A 16,962-nucleotide genomic window follows, 5' to 3' on the forward strand; every position below is an offset into this window, starting at 1 on the left:
AAACTCCATGTCAATTTCTTACTAACCAAACAATCAAGTAACTTGGGCAGCTCTGGCTGATTACAGATAGCTCAATAGTTTAATTTATATTAATTTAATCATTTGTTTATAATTATTGAATTATTATTTAATATTTAGTTTTAGAATTTTTGTCCCAGTTAGTATATTCTATTTTTGTAAAAATGGAGAAATCTCGTGTATAAACAAATAAATACTTAATACTTATACATTGATGGTTGTATCGACAACAAAGAAAGATGTATAAATAATAAAAGACCATCTTAGATTGTCACCAGCATCAGTACAGCTTAGAACAATCGCTAAGTTATAAACTTACGAAACTGTTGTCAAATTAAAATGGAAAACTTTGGTAAGGCAGTGTTCCTGTAGTGTCGATTTGTTCTGTGACTAGAAGTGTCAAACATTAGAAGTCATAGTATCTAAAATACCTTGGTGATATGGTCATTAATACATGCCAATATCTTGACACAAAAAGTGAAGGCTACACTGGTTGAAAATCAAAATATTTTCGCCATGTATGGAAAAGACAAGGCAAAGCAAGCATAGTAACCCATAACATTAATATCAGAGATGCTCCACCAATCATACAACTGAGAAGTCTTCCATTTGTGAAATGAGACAAAACTGAAAAAATTATTAGAGGTATGTATGAGCAAAGAAGGGATAATTGAACCTTTAAATAGTCCATGGGCATCACCTGTAATCCTGGTAAAGAAGAAGGATGGTTTCACTTGATCTGCATTTACTATCACCAGCTCAATACAGTAAAAAAAATAGCTATCCCTTGTGTAGAATAGATGTTTCATTGGATACTTTCCCTGAGTCTAATTGTTTCTCTAGGCTCTCAAGAAAAAAAGGATAATGGCAAGTAGAAATGGAGACAGCTGATATAGAAAAAACCGCATTTCGAATATAATCAGATCTTGGGCAAATTCTAGCTATGCCTTTTGGTTTATTTAATCTCCCTCTACATTTGAAGGGATAATGGAGAAAAAATTTGGAAATTTTATTTCAAATATTTACCATTTTGATGGTAAGTAAACAATTTGAAAAATTTCTATTTCACACTTAATATAACTAAACATATAAGTTTATATAGTTTCCTATTCTCCACAGGAAACATATAAGTTTTCTTTGTATAGGTACATGTTAAATAAAAAAGTTGAAAGATGCATATATTATTTCAAAATCCCAAGACAAACTTATGTCTTAGAGTACAAATATCAACATCTTGCAGATATTTTAATTGAAAACTGTCTCTAGTCTCTAACTGAAACTGTTCTCTATCAACTTCCCACAAATATATCACAAGCACCATAATACTTTAAATGCTATTTGATAACAAATCACTTGATGGAATAAATACTAAACCAGTCTTATATAAAAAGAAAAGTAAAGGTGTGAACAAAAAAAAAAGGAAATACAGGAAATAGGTCTTTAATTAGTTTGTATTTCTCATGTTCAAAAGTTTTAAAAAATTGAATTAAAAACATTAGTTTTAGTCTAATTATTATCAGCAGTTAAGATAAGAGGCCTGGAGATGATTGAATAGGATATACAATTAAAGCACTAATTGAATAGTCATTAGGAAATCAATGAAGTTCTATTCATAAATTGTTTAAATAAATATATTCATATCAAATTGTAAGTAACTTAAAAACTGTATATTCCATATTAATGATTTACTCTTATTCTGTCAAGTGTTATTGCCTGGTTATTTAATAATGTTGCATTTAGGGACCTGAAGGTCAGTTGTTTGGTTGCATAAAACACTATAGATCTATTTTTGCCCCCATTTATAAAAATTATATTATTTATAGCACATAATTGAGACAACAGGAGACGAGTACTGACTTTGAAATGTGTAACAAATGTATTACTCACAGCATATTATTTTAAAATGCAACAAGTCAGTTATTTTAATTTTTTATTGCATTTAACTTTTAATAAAATTAGTAATGTAAATGAAAAAATGTGGCAAACAAATTTTATGACAAATCTGTGATTAAAATACTGTAGTTCACAAAAATAGAAATTTTAAGATAAAATTGTCATTAAAATACTGCAGTTTTACTACAAAAATGGAGTCAACACAAAAAGTGGATTTCTTTAAATTATTGTTTGTTTGGAAGTCTATTTCTAACTTAACTTATAAAGTTACTGCATATAGATAGAAACATATTATTTGAAACACATATTAACCTATTCTAACTCAAAATTATGTAATCTAACAACAATTCTTTTTTTCTATCTTGTGTCCATTAATTACCAAATATCTTCACCTATAATAGCCATTTACACTTAAGTAAAAAAAGGGCAGAAAATATCAATGAATCTCATATAGTTAACATGTTATAAGATTTTCTAAACAAGATATTATTTGCCTATAGAGGCTATATAGCATAATGATTCCAATATTTGTTCACATATTCTATTTAAGAGACTATTCAAGATATTTCAAGATCTCTCCCCTGGAGAAATCTTTAATAATCATATATACACACTTTTCAAAAATATGCAGTCTTTTCTCAAGTACATATTGTCAAATCAGTACTGCCTGTTACCTTAAATATATTTTTTCCAATATAAAAATAAAAGAAATATGTAATATTTGAGCTGTTTGGCTTTACTTGGTATCCTGAAGTGTATGAATGTGAGAAAATAATGTTAGCACTATTATCTTGCATATATTCTAATGAAAACATCAAAAATACACTTTATAAACTTTGAATAAAATATGAACATAAATTTTAAAAAATACAATGGTGACTCTGCAAAACTATTTTAGATATACTCCAATTTTACAAATTGAGGCAATGGAAAAATATATTTTTGAGCCATTTTGTCACTGATTTACTCAGAAGTGTTTTGAATATTAAAACTATATAAATAAAGAGGAAATAATCAGTGTTCTTGTTGAAAACAGAATGTGCAAATACTCTCTTACATGTCATTTACAAAAAATCAATCAAAAAGTACTTACCTAAATTTCACTTTATTACTATTACTCGAACTCTTTTTATACTGTTCTTCAAGTATTTCTGAGTCAAATGTTGGGTCCCACCATGACTTCTGAGAGGCTCTTTCAAACGGTATGGGAAAGCATTTTCCCCAGCAACCAGATTCTTGTGACATCTGAGCCAGGTACATTTGCAATTTGGGATCAAGAGATAACTGTGTGTTTTCATCTTCAACCATATCTGAGGGATTATCATCTTGTATGTCTGATTTAACATAAGATGAGGAATCTGCCCTCTCCCTCTCTTTCATTATGGTTGCAAACTGATTCATTTTTATTAGTATAACTGTCTTAGGACATTTTAGAACACACTATTATAATCTTCATAACTGAAATGAAAAATAATGAATTGCCTCAAATATTTATGTAATCTAAAGCTAGTATACCTCCTGTGATTCCATTTTACTGATTATAATTTGTGGTTTCGTAAATAAGCAGGGATATCCACATAAAGTAGCTGTGTTGTGCTTTGGAAACATGTTTAAAATCTAAATTAAACATTATGGCTTATGTCAACAATCAGTGTTTGCTTTGCACTATACCTTTACATGTTTTTATGATAATTTTTTAATGATATTGGGATTAAGCAATGTCTTCCAGTTTTGATAATTGAATCTTACATAACAAATATACTTCATATGGTATTAATAAAACTATAAACAAAATTCATTTTTAAATTAAACAGAAAACTCTCCCTTATGTACTTTCAATTTTTACTTCTTTTTTGGATTACCAACTTTTCTGACATTTACTTACATATATGTCATTTAAGAGACAGCACGTGAATGAAGTTAGCAAAAACAGGTGTCCCAATCATTTCAAATGTCAACTGTCACCCTTTCTAGGGAATTTTTAAAACAGAGTTCAAAATAAGACAATTTCAGAAATATATGCACAGTTCTCAAAATTACCTATATGTAGTTTAACAACATAATACAGTATTTATTTTAAATATATGAATAAATCTATTTCATAAATATCGTTTCTATAGCTTATTAAACGAAAACATGTATTTGAAAAACGATAACATTCAATAGATTGTACAATTTTTATTTGAAAAACATTAAATAAACATAAATTGACAAAAAGGCAAGTTTATAAAAAAAGTATAGAAGAATTTCTGGGGCGGCAGAAGAAATAGTACAAGTGAAATAAGCATTACGTTCGTAAACATACGACAGAATTATGAAAGTATTTATCTTAAAATGAGAGCTGTCCATAGATGCATGCATTTTGCATTGTTGAAAGATGTAACACAAAAATAGTGGAATACATCTAGTTTCTAAAGAAAACTTAGACATTGTAGTGCTTTAGATAACTAGAACAAATCAAAATAAACTACGAAAAAACTACGTACTTGATTTGTCCTAGAAATAACAGAACAAAATATAAGTTTTTTTTATTCTATTGAATCATTTCATTAGTTTTATCCACATTTCTATTTTGATAACTTTGTTTTATTGATGGTTACTAGATAAAGAATTTTCTACTTTTCAATCATGTCTTTCATGTTAAGTCTCGTCCAGGGATCTACACTTAAAAACGGAATGTAAAGACGGGGTAAGTCCGCATCAGTCGTCCTCTTTACTAAGACTATTTGAACTCTGTGATCACCTTACGGTTTTCCTGATATGGCAAACAATTTATAGATCCTGAATCATTTTGATCTATTGTACGACGAACAATGACTAATAAACTTGGCTTATCTGATCAATATATTTCATAAGCTCTTTTAAGTCACTAAGTGGTACGTAGGGGAAGAGCCCACCATCATAAAAATATAAAAACTAATACGAATTTGATCCAAAAAAATACAATGTTTTCAAATGAATTTCTCAAAGAAAATGAGTTATATTTACATTTAATTTTGGCGTAAAACCTTGATTGAATTTTTCCTTGGAAATTCAAAAGACGTCTACTGGATACAGAATCCTTTCCAAAACCATACATGCCAATTTTGTTGGGAGTATGAGAATTTGATTGATATTAAGCGTTTATCCTCTCCAAAATTCACTGTAGAATCAACGCCACTGAACAGCTTTTCGATTGGACTGAAGGATTAATATTCTGCAATAGTTAAAAAGGCCATCATGACTCCGATTCCCTTTGAATACGATCAGAATTAAACTAGATGCCTTGTGCCGGTTTGATTTCGCCACTAGTCCACGCAGGATAGATAGGATGGTGTTCAAACTCCCGACACACTAGATTAGCCTGTACTTTTAAACTTTTATATCATCCCCTACCCTAAAGTATCGCCGGCTTTAAAGACTTGTAACTGATCTACAACTAGGATTTTGATACTTCGTTAAATATATTTTCAGAATTTGCCTTTTAAATTGTAGGTGGATATTTTTCCTGATTTCTTGTAAAGAATCAAGAATTCTGAATAGTAGCAACTATCAACCACATAAACAAAGAGTTTTCTAGTTCTTGATCATGTCCTTCTTTAAAACGGAGTGTAAACACATGATAGTGATGTTGCGATCTAGTTGGTAGGCGTCCTCTGCTCCGTATTGCTTCTTGTCTTGGTCTTCACTCGACAATACGTTTTGTCCATCGGTTGTCTGAAATCTGAAATAGCGACGCAATTTTTTCGATGGCGTCTGTTGTTTTTGTTCTACGACGTATTTCTTCGTTTAGGTAGCAGTTCTATACCATGGATAAACTATAGTTATGGCCGCATTTGGACCTGAAAATTTTTTCCTGCGCAGCGAGAAATTTTTTGGCTTGATACCATGTTAAAAATGTTTTTATCAGCCCATGGAATAATTAGTATGCTGCGTGTTTTAGCCGAGAATGTGTTCATAAGCCTGTGTTTTCTTTTCATTGCATTTTTGTAAACCAGGGGAGATACTTGGAATTATGTTATCTCTTATAGCTCCAGTTGCCCCAAAAAATAAAACGATTCTATTATCTCATTAAACTCGATATTTCGCTAATGTTTATTCGCTTCATCAGGAGTGGACTAAAATTATTATTAGAAACAATTATTACATAGAACATACTTACAAACAAATAAAAACTCACAGGGTAGAATGATTAAAATAAAAACCAGCACATCACAGGACAGACCAGACAATTAATTAATTAAAGCAAAAACAAGTTAATGTACAAAATGTACATGTTTCGAAACACAATTCAGATTTCTGCCAATTTTTAGAAGGCTCAGATTAAGACAGAAATCTGAATTGTGTTTCGAAACTATTTTACGGATTTATTATCAGATGTCGCTATTGCGTCCATATCGAAGCCGTTTTAGTGTTGCTTCTTAAAGACAGAAAATATTTATTTTTCACGTTAAGAAAGCCTATGAATATCTGTTCTGATGAGCCCTATTAGGGCGAAATACGTATAAACAGATACATAGACACTTTGTACGTGAAATCAAATCTTGACTGTCTTTTTCATTTTAGTGTAATTGTTAAAGTCCTGTGATGTGCTGGTTTTTATTTTAATGAATCCACTCTGTGAGTTTTTATTTGTTTGTAACTATGTTCTATGTCATAATATTGTTGCTAATAATAATTTTAGTGCACTCCTTATGAAGCTAATAAACATTAGCGAAATATCGAGTTTGACGAGATAAGAGAATCGCTTTATTTTTTGACCGAAAAACCTGGTATCTTTATCACTAGTTTTACTTATTGACAGTCGATAAAACCCACAAAATCAACTATATGCATATATATGCATTTCGTGGTTTCACCTCTCGTCAGGGAGGAGTTTTGAGTACTTAAATAGAAAAGAAAACGTCATAACTTCATGTTTTTTCATATAGAGGTATATTATGTTACAATAATTGCGAGTTAGTTTCATATATTTATTTATTCTCGTTCGGCCACAAAAATATAGAATTATTTTATTCAATAAAGAATGCACAATAAAGACTAAAATTACATAATACAATTTAATGGCAAACCCGAAAAATCAATAGCAAAAATTATGTACACGATCGTCATAAATTTAATTTGTTTTAATAAATACAATCTTTAATTAGACAATTTCATCATCTTCAACCCAACTAATATAGTTATTAATCATTAACAATTACTTCAGATTTAAATCGTTATGCTTATAGAAATACGGAGGTTTGAGATCCATGTGTCAGGAAGTTCGTTTAAGAGCTTTTCGGATAACAGTCCAGTCTTCTAAAATATCTTGAGGTTTCAGCATATATACAATATAAGGACCAGAAACGGTAACAGCTTTTCTGCGAGACCTAGACCGTGACCTGCACAAAAAATATATACAAATCAATAAACGTCATACTTTAATAATTAAAATCGGCTTTTTCAATCATTGTATTTACTTTTTTTATTATTTCATTACATAAAGCAAACAAGATATGACACAAACGTTTGAAGATAAATACGAATTTTTCGGTAGAACTCAAAGTAAAGATTGTTGGTCTTGTCCAACAACAAAATGTCCATATGTGGTAATAATTCACCATAAATGTGAAGCGAGCTTAAGCGATTCAGCTTCAGAAAGAGCTTAGGAACAAAATAAGTACTATTTAGATCAATGGTCAGCAACTGGAGGGCCTAGGAGGGTCGAAAACTGGACCGCCAAAAATATTTTAATATTTTAATCACATAAATTTTAAATATAATTTTTAAAAGCCTTTTCCTATGTTTGATTGCCACCGTAGAGTTGGCAACACCCCCGCGCTTAGCTCGGGAATCTACGCGTAAAGTTGACAACGCTGCCGCCTTGCCGACAATAACCAGCCACGCCAGCCAGTCGAAGTCGTAGTCAACGTAGTAGAGCTGAGCAAATAAGTTTTTAACTGAATGAACTGAACGGTATTGCTTTACGCTTCCTGATAGACCTGGCGCTGTTCCAGTTTGCCTATAATGCAATAAAACTGTCGCTCTTATTAAAAGTACTAATTTAAAGAGACATGAAAGGACCCATTAACACTTTCACCAAGAGTTCTCTCTGGGAAGTGAAGGTCGCCAAGAAAAGCTCACCCATACTACTTTGAAGTATGAGCGAGCAAAAAAATCTGCAAACGCATCTTTGCCTGTATGCTGAACCCTCAATAAACACCAGAAGCCATGTTCAGATTCTGAGATAGTTAAATAATGTATGCTAGAACTGGCGGCAGCACTTTTTGAAGATAAAAAAGATGTTGCCGCAATTCAAGGTATTCCATTCAAAAAGCAATACAAGAAAAACCGAAATATTGCCTGCAGACAATAAAAGGAGTTTACTAAAACTTCTGCAAAAGGTGCATTGCTACGCATAGCAGTTGAATGATGTGATATTGTTGACGACAATGTCTATTTTCGTAAGATTTTATGGTATTGAAAATAGAATATTTAGGGAAGAATTGGAAATGGTGTCTCTGTCAACTGAAGGGGCCCCAGATATGGTCGGCAAAGAAAGTGGGCTTGTAAAGCGAAACAAAGTAATGTTGGGCTACTATATTCACCAGGCAGCCCTATATGGGAAACTTAGTGACACTCTTAGGTAATTTAGGAAATTTTTCTATGTGAGTGTAATTCAACGCATTTTGATTTACTTCAACACAACAATGTTCGTTGGCTAAGTAAAGGTCAAGTGATTGAACATTTTTGGCAAATAAAATAAGAAATAACTACCTTCTTAGAAAACTTGAATACCTAAGAAGCAATATACCGAACTGCAAGGAAATGAGAAATTAATATGTGATCTAATACAAAGTGTGTCCTCGTTCCCTCGCAAGCTCGATATTTTTGAAAAATACATTGCAAGTCAAGAACTAGTTCACTTTCCAACAACTCTTAAACGCAAGAATACCTAATTCTGAATCGGAAATAGACTTTTTAATATTTTTAGATTTCATTGAAGGTCTTAAAAAGGAATTCGCAGGAAGATTTGCAGACGTAAAAAATTTGTCGGTATTCTTAAAAGAACCTTTTGCAGTTCCTCCAGTAGGAGAATGGAGCGATGTTGCTGCAAATTTGTTCCCAATTTCAATGCCCTTGCTCCAAACCAAGATTATAGATTTGCAGGAAGATATTTTGTTGCAAATGCATAAAACTGCATCCTACCAAGAATTTTGGAGTAAACATGTTCCAGAGGAATATGAATACTGCAAGAAATTGGCTATTTAATTAGCTACTATATTTGGCTCCACATTTCTTTGTAAATTTCGTTTTCAAAAATTAATTTTTTGATGAAAAAATATCGATCAAGATTGCCAGACGCTCACCTTGAGGACAATATTCGCATTAGCTGCTCCCAGTGTGAACCTAACTTTAAAAAACTGGCTCAAGAACACAAATGTAATTTTTCACATTGATTTTAAAAATGTACCCCTGCTTGTTGTATTCCATATCGTGTTGTGAGTGAAAATTAAAATAAGCTAGCAAATCATACGAGTGCTTTTGGCAGAACTTCATGATTAGCCTCTGTCGAGTAAATCAAATTTGAATAAGTTAATTTGATTCACTCGATGGAGGCATATAACGAAGTTTCGCCATTTTTTTCCTGTACCTCTTCAAACCTATTATAAAATATGTCTGGACACCATCCAAATTAATGGCCGACCCCTGATCTAGATTATCAATTCTAGTTCAGAAATGTATGGACATGAAATGAGACTTACATGCCTGCTTGAAAGAATACAAAAAGGCATTTGATTTGGTTAGTCGCACTATATCACCCTCATTATTACAAGAAATGTGATTAGATAGACCGTATAATAGATGCCGTGATCAAGATCCATCAATAAAACAGAATTAGTGTCCATTGAAAAGGTAGTGAAACGGTACGATATTAAATAACTTATGCTACACAAGTAATACAACTGTTATACCACATTCCAGAAGTTTTTCCACCTAATAAAAATGTAGCACCGAAGATCAATTTGAAATGAAAATTAACGCAAAAACACTAACAAGAACACCAAACACGCAACCAATATATCAAAATATATGGATCGGTATTGGATTGAGGAATGAGTGTTGAACAATTCAGATAATTCGATTGTTGAATCACGAAAGCTGTTTAATCTGATATTGAAGTTAGAGTAAAATCATACATATAAACGAAAGCACTAACCTGGATCCCCATTCTCCTCCTTCGCCCCAACTGATTTCACTGTTGTGTCTATCTTCTTCTAACCTTCTTATCGTTTCCATCAATTCACTGTAAATATAATCGCACGTCAAACTTTTTTCACTATCAAAGTTCTGAAGTGCTGCTTGTACTTCGGCTTCATATTGATTAGTAATATTCTGCAGCTTCAATTGTTTTAAAATCCCAGCCACTTCTGTCCTTATTTTCATATTATCCTGCAGTTCATGTAGGGATATAAGGTATTCCGGGGATTTTCCTGTCTTTACTTCTGCTAATTGACATTCAACCTATAAAGCTTTTAAATATTAATATGTCTTAAAATTAACATATCCATTTTATAAGGCCGAATTCAGACCAACAGTATAATTTATTGCTAATTCATTAAGGAAAGAAAAAATTTATTGCTGTAGCTGTTTCCAAGAAACAGTGGGTATGCTAAATTTATGGTAAAGCTAGCATAGCTACAGATATATCTCGACAAGGAAAAGGGTTACGGGGTCCATCTTGGCGGCATATTTTATTGCTAATTAATTGCTGTTGATTGGTATATTAACCAATCCCCAAAAGCTACCCATCATCTCCTAGCTCAAAACACACCAGCGGAAAAACTGAGATATCAGCCAAAAAGTGAACCACAAGGAATTGATTGCTAATTTATTGCCGAAGTTTTACGCCAAGAAACAATACAGTACCTGGCCAAATTATTAGGCCAAGCACAAAAAAAAGCATTTTTTTAAATTAATAATTTTAATCAACAGGAATGTTATTATTTTTTCGAATAGCAACATTTAATAATAGTAAGGTAACATTATTGTACTATTTTAACGTAGGCAACACCGCCCTATCCGCCATTTCAGCAATGCGTCCTGTCAACTAGTGTGCATTTTATAATCTCAAATACTGTCTGTGAACATTTGAATTCTAAACGGTTTTGACCTGAAATTTCTTACATAGGGGAGTGATTTATCCTTTTTTTTTATTATTTTTTAGATTATAAACATATGCAGTGAAGTTATTGGTATAATTAAGGGTATTATACATTTTTAGATGAGGAAAAACGCTGATCTGTCACCAAAACGAGTAGGCCAGGTATTTGGTCTCCTAAAAGCTGGACAAATATCTCAAAATGAAATAGCAGCAATTATAGGAGTATCAAGAAGTTCTGTAAGGAATATAAAACAGAAAAAATGTAAGGGTCACAGCGGAAGACATCGTGTGAGTACTCCTAGGGCTGATCGTAAAATAAGAGATATTTGCCTAGTAAACAGAAAGAAACCACTGCGAATGCTTACCCAGGAGATAAGAGACGAAGAAATTTGTGTTTCAGAAACAACAGTTCGTGGGAGATTTGTCGAAAACAAACTGGTAGCTAGGACACCAGCTCGAAAGCCAAAACTTACTCCGGCTATGATAAAGAAACGTTTCGAATGGACACAAAAATACAAAAACTGGACAGTGGAAGACTGGAAAAAGGTATATTTGTTTGCTTGAATATCAATATTAAAAACTAAAAAAACATGAGCATTTCTAAAAATTTTGTTGATTTCAGGTCTGCTTCTCGGACGAATCCGTTTTTCAAGTTTTGGCAGAAAAAACGAAGTTTGTTCGGAGACGTCCCAACGAGAAATACAAGCCCGACTGCATTGTGCCCACCGTCACTCATGGTCTGGTCTGTGGTATCCGGCAAAGCTACAGGCCGTCTCTACCCCGTTTCCTGGAGAAGAGGAACCCATATTTATGCACGATTGTGCTGCCTTGCCAAAAGGCTAAGAGTATTTTAAATTATTTAAAACAAATAAATTAAAGTTCATGACTAGCCAGGCAACTCGCTTGATATGAACGCTATTGAGAATGGGTGGGAACTACTGAAAAGGGAGATTGCAAAAAAAAACATTACCAATAAAAGAGAGTTACTTGAAACGCTCATATATGAGTGGAATCATAATCCTCACCTCCAGGAAACTATTCAAGCCTGTATCGAGAGCGTGCCTCGTCGTGTTCAAGCTCTTTTAGCAGCCAAAGGCGGACATACAAAATATTAAATTTATCCCTACGTTGTAAAAATTATACTTTTTTAATAAATAAAGGTTTTTTTGTTAACTTTTTTATTACAGTTTAATTACCTAAGAATTAATATTCACAAAAAAGAACAAAACAGTAATTTTTTTCAAATATATTCATAATCATGAGAGAAACAACTTCATATAGTAAATTTTTCCTTGCTTGGCCTAATAATTTGGACAGGTACTGTATATTGCTGCAACGGTTTCCGAGAAAGAATGGCTATGCTGTCTTTATGGTAAAGCTAGCATAGCCATAGCTATATCTCGGCAATAAAAAGGGATACAGGGCCTATCTTGGCGGCATATTTTATTGCTCATTAATTGCATTTGTACATTGACCAATCACCAAAAACTACCGCATCATTTTTCTTGGGCATAGGTCGTATGTACATTTAAAAAAACGCAGATTTGAAGGACCTATTTTTTGAAAAAACTGGGAACTGAAACAGTTCACGTGTTAATGTACATATTGTGTTAAGAGCAATGACGTACACACCCCCGGTCCCTTCCAAATCGGCCCCGACACTATTCATCCGAAAACTAGAGTGGCACGAGTAGATTCGGTAAGAGCCCTTCCTTGCCACCCCTCGGCTCATCCGCCAGGTCGTCTCTCGATCTCGCGTCTCCCGAACGTCAAGTTTCCTTATCCCATGATTGCATTTCGAGAAGGAAACTATTTAATTTGCGCTATTCAGAAGAATAGGGTGTTTAAAAAGCCCCTCTATTCTCTGTCACTAAAATTCGAATTCGCTGGTGTGTATCCTGACCGCAGTATCCCACAGCACAGTGGCGGATTGTGAGATAAACCATCAGCGAGATGTCAATATGCTTGCAAAGCTTAGGATGACGGACGATCTGAAAAGTGGAAAAGCTGAAAGGAACATTTTTTTGGGAGTATCGAAGTACCATTTTTTGTTTTTATATATTTTTTTTTGTATTTCTGTTTTATTCTTGCAAACCAAAATGCCTTACCAAAAAAATAGTTAAACTGATTTTATTTCCGATAAATTAAATTAATGCGCCCGTCTTTGGCAGAAGCAAACTTATTTATAATTGTGTCGTAAAATTGTTCATTGTTAGACAAACTAGAAAGAAAATCCTTCTCAATTGAAAGTAAAGACAAAACTGTCAGTCGATTTTGCGACATAGCGTTTCTAAAATAGTTTTTAATTCTTTTTAAACAAGAAAAATTACGTTCAACGGAAACTGAAGTTGCGGGTATAGTAGCAATTAAAACAAATAATTTGTACGCTTCAGAAAATATTTTAATTCATTCATTCTGGTTAAAATATTTCAAAATTTTAATAACATTTAAAGTATCAAATTGTTCATCTTCGTAAATGAGACGTAAATGAAACTTTTTGAAACATTTTCACATTGTGAAGAATTTGCAAGGCTAAAAAAATTTAAATCATTTAAATCTCTAAAACGAACTTCTTTCTCTCTTTCATTCTTTTAGGTGGGTTTGAGTTAAACTCTGATACCCTTGTTTCAGCCACAGAAAATAAATTATTAAAAGCCTGATCGTTACGAAGTTGTCTTATTCTTCTCATAGCAATATTTATTTCTTTTTGACACCAATTTATATATAAACATTTTAGTTGTAAAATTTTGTACAAAATACAAAAGTTTTGTACAAGCAAACTCAAAATTTTTAAAACTTTGTAAATATTCTCGAGTACCATTTATAGATTCGGCTCCCGAATTTCGTCTTCGATAATTTGATTGAAAACTGAAATTAACTCATTCCGTTTTGAATTAATAACGCTTACAATTTTCAACTTTGGAAGTCCATCTAGTTTTACAATCCGTTGGGATACTTCAATTTACAAATGAATTCAGAATGAATGTTCTTTTCACCGAATGATTAAAAAAAAACAGGGATTGATGTAACTGTTGCAAAAAATATCCTACAATTTCTAATACATTTTGAGCCGTCTTGCAAAACTAAATTTAATCTATGAGCGCAACAATGTGTAAAAAAAGCATTTGGAGCATCTATTTTAATTTTTTATTGCAATCCATTTAAAGAGCCGTCCATTACACTTGCACCATCATAACATTGGACAATCAACTTATTTTTGTGATGATATGGCTCAAAAACGTTTGTAATTAAACTATATAGAGCGTCTGCAGATCTATTCTCGCTAATATCAAAAAACCATAAAAATCTTTCTGTTACCTGACCAATTTTGTTAACAAACTGGATTGTTAAAGTACACTGTGATTTTTCGGTAATATCAATAGTATCGTCCACTAGTATAGAAAAAAATTGAGATTAATTAATTTCTCTTGAAATTTAATTTTTAATGTAATTAGCAAGACAATCTATTAAATCGTTTTGAATTGTTTTTGACGAACACATGAACACCCTTCTATTTTTTAAATACGATCTCAGATTTTCTAAATTAAAAATGTCTTTAAAATTACCCATATTCAAACAATTATGGCCTTCATTCCGACCACGAAATGCAAGTTCTTGTTTTGCTAAAATAATCGTAACATCAATTAAATATGATAATAAAATTCTATTTTTTTTTAACTTCTTCATTATATAATTTATTGGATAAAGTAATATGTCCAGCTAAAGCACTGTCAATAGTTTGAGTATTTTTTCTAATCTTTTTAAACGTAAGCAATTGTTTAAATGTTCTTTCGAAGATTCATGTTTTTTGACACTAGCTGATAAATTTTTCAAATCTGAATATCCCTGACTCACCCAAACATTTTGCTTAAAATTTGAAAGCAGTAGACAAGGCCAACAAAAAAGTGATTTTCTAAAATAACTACTGCATAACCATTTATGGTTTTCATACCATATTGTTTGAAATGATCTCAAAAATGGTTGATGTGAAGTTATAGTTATGATTACAACGAAACTTTCTGAAACTCATCAAAGGCTGCTGATCGGGTCTCCTAAGTAGATAAAAATATTCACAATTCACAGTTTGTAGATGTGTTGCTTGTGCCTAAGCATAAGACAGAGAGACTTATATATGTCTTATTCCATTTTCAGGCAAAAATTTGAAGTGCCTTTTACTACTATGAGGAGTGTAAAATAGAAGAGAATATAAAAAATAGCTTTTTTTATTTTAAATAGGTATTAAGTCAAAATTTATAAATCACAATTTTGAATTAAGTAATTTATATCAATAAATAATTTATTATTGTACATTTGAACAGTTGAACAGGGTAGGCGGCACTTACCTTGCCTACCCCGATGGGCTGCCCCTGTAAGCATGTAGTAATTTTTCAGTCAGTGATTATTATTCCTATCTTAAAATATGTTGAATTAAAAGTAACCTTTTTATCTGTATAGTTTTACCATGTTTCCTTCTCTCCTTATATTCAATATATTATAATTATATATTGTTTAATACCCTTCTTCTGTTTCTTTGGTCCTTTTGTTTTTATATATTTGATTTTTATCCCTCAAGTTTCTTTATGGTTGTTTTTGGACACATATGACCTGTGTTCTATGTAAACTCATTCTGCTAATGTGTTCAGTAGTTTGCCTGTTCAATACACATTTATCTGAGAGACTGCATAGAATATCCTCTAATAAAAATATTTTTCTAATTATCATGTCTATATAGTATGTATGTCTATATAATAAAAGAATAGAAATCAAAGACAATAGAGAGGGGCACAAAATAATTCAAAAGAATTATTATCTCAACATCATAAAAGAATATGAAAATAAAATTAATATGATGATTTATCATAATAAAAAATAATTTAAAAAAATTAAATTGAATGATATCTGAAAAGGACAAAAAACTAATTTATGACAATTAAAAGAGATGACAATGATATGCATTAATAATTTATTCTTCAATCTTCATTAAAGCTGGTGGTACTGTAAAACAGTTCAGTAGGCTTACTAGTAACTCACTGTATATTTCAGATATTTGGTTATTTTTGAATGCAAGGGATCAGTGCATATTTTTGAAAGTCAGAGATAGCTAATAAATTCTGTTTGTTTATTTCTGCCTGACATAATGACAGTTTTTTGATAGAATAAGTTTACTATTTCATGTTAAACTTTTTTGTGTATTGTTTAATGTACAATTTTATTCCTACAATATATTACCTGTGTCATTCGTTCTCTGAATAATTGCTCTCTAAGATGGCAAAATTGTTTTTCTAAATCTTGAACATGTTGCAATAAAGCATTTCGTCTTGTTTCACATTCCCCTTCATCCATTTCAGAGCTATCATCGGAATCCGGTTCATCTTCAGTTGAATCGTGAGCAACATCATTTTCACGACTTGAATTAGAATGTTGAGACTCATTTCCTGAGACCTCATTATCACTAAGATCGTTAACACCAGAATTAGATGTGGATAACTTTATTGGGGGCATTTTGTAAGATTCAATATTGTACACTGGCTTAAAGATCTCACTTACGTAATAGTTAATTCACATATTTCCTTAACTAAGGAAATACTTTCCTCTTAAACTATTTTATTCCATTGATTACAAACTTTAAAGCCTCCAAACAAATAAAATAGGTTAGATTTATGACATTTCAATCGCTTTACTTTATGGCCTCATGAAAGTTGAAAATTCAGCTAGTCAAATATTAGATAATTAAAGGATTATCATAAATTAGAAATTGTATAAAAATATACAGAACTAAATACATGCGTTATTTGAGCAATATCACAATACGATCACTGTAATATTCAAATTATTTATCATTTTAATCAGTGCATTAATTTAACAATATGATCTGTGTTTTGACAGTAGTGACCTTGATTTTTAAGTAAATAGGGTGGAAAATG

General features: G+C 31.7%; 2 protein-coding genes across 3 annotated transcripts in view; both read right to left on the bottom strand.

The window, feature by feature from the left end:
• Ac13E (Adenylyl cyclase 13E) overlaps nt 1–3,801 on the bottom strand; it is a 45,620-nt gene extending 41,819 nt beyond the window's left edge. For both annotated transcript variants that reach the window (XM_072527353.1, XM_072527354.1), the window contains exons 1-2: nt 3,427–3,801; nt 3,005–3,369 (exon numbers count right to left, since the gene is read on the bottom strand). In XM_072527353.1, the coding sequence (XP_072383454.1) occupies nt 3,005–3,312 (308 nt within the window). In that variant the 5' untranslated portion in view covers nt 3,313–3,369; nt 3,427–3,801. The remainder of the gene's footprint in view (nt 1–3,004; nt 3,370–3,426) is intronic.
• Nucleotides 3,802–6,849: 3,048 nt separating this feature from the next.
• Brms1 (breast cancer metastasis-suppressor 1-like protein) lies at nt 6,850–16,831 on the bottom strand. The gene is made up of 3 exons (XM_072527355.1): nt 16,268–16,831; nt 10,094–10,398; nt 6,850–7,274 (listed from the first exon to the last, which is right to left on the bottom strand). Exons 1-3 carry the CDS (start codon nt 16,538–16,540, stop codon nt 7,148–7,150), a joined length of 705 nt encoding a protein of 234 aa, XP_072383456.1. The 5' UTR covers nt 16,541–16,831; the 3' UTR covers nt 6,850–7,147.
• Between the last annotated feature and the right edge of the window lie 131 nt (nt 16,832–16,962).

Source organism: Diabrotica undecimpunctata, chromosome 3, assembly GCF_040954645.1.
Source record: "Diabrotica undecimpunctata isolate CICGRU chromosome 3, icDiaUnde3, whole genome shotgun sequence".
Classification (NCBI taxonomy): Eukaryota; Metazoa; Arthropoda; class Insecta; order Coleoptera; family Chrysomelidae; genus Diabrotica; species Diabrotica undecimpunctata.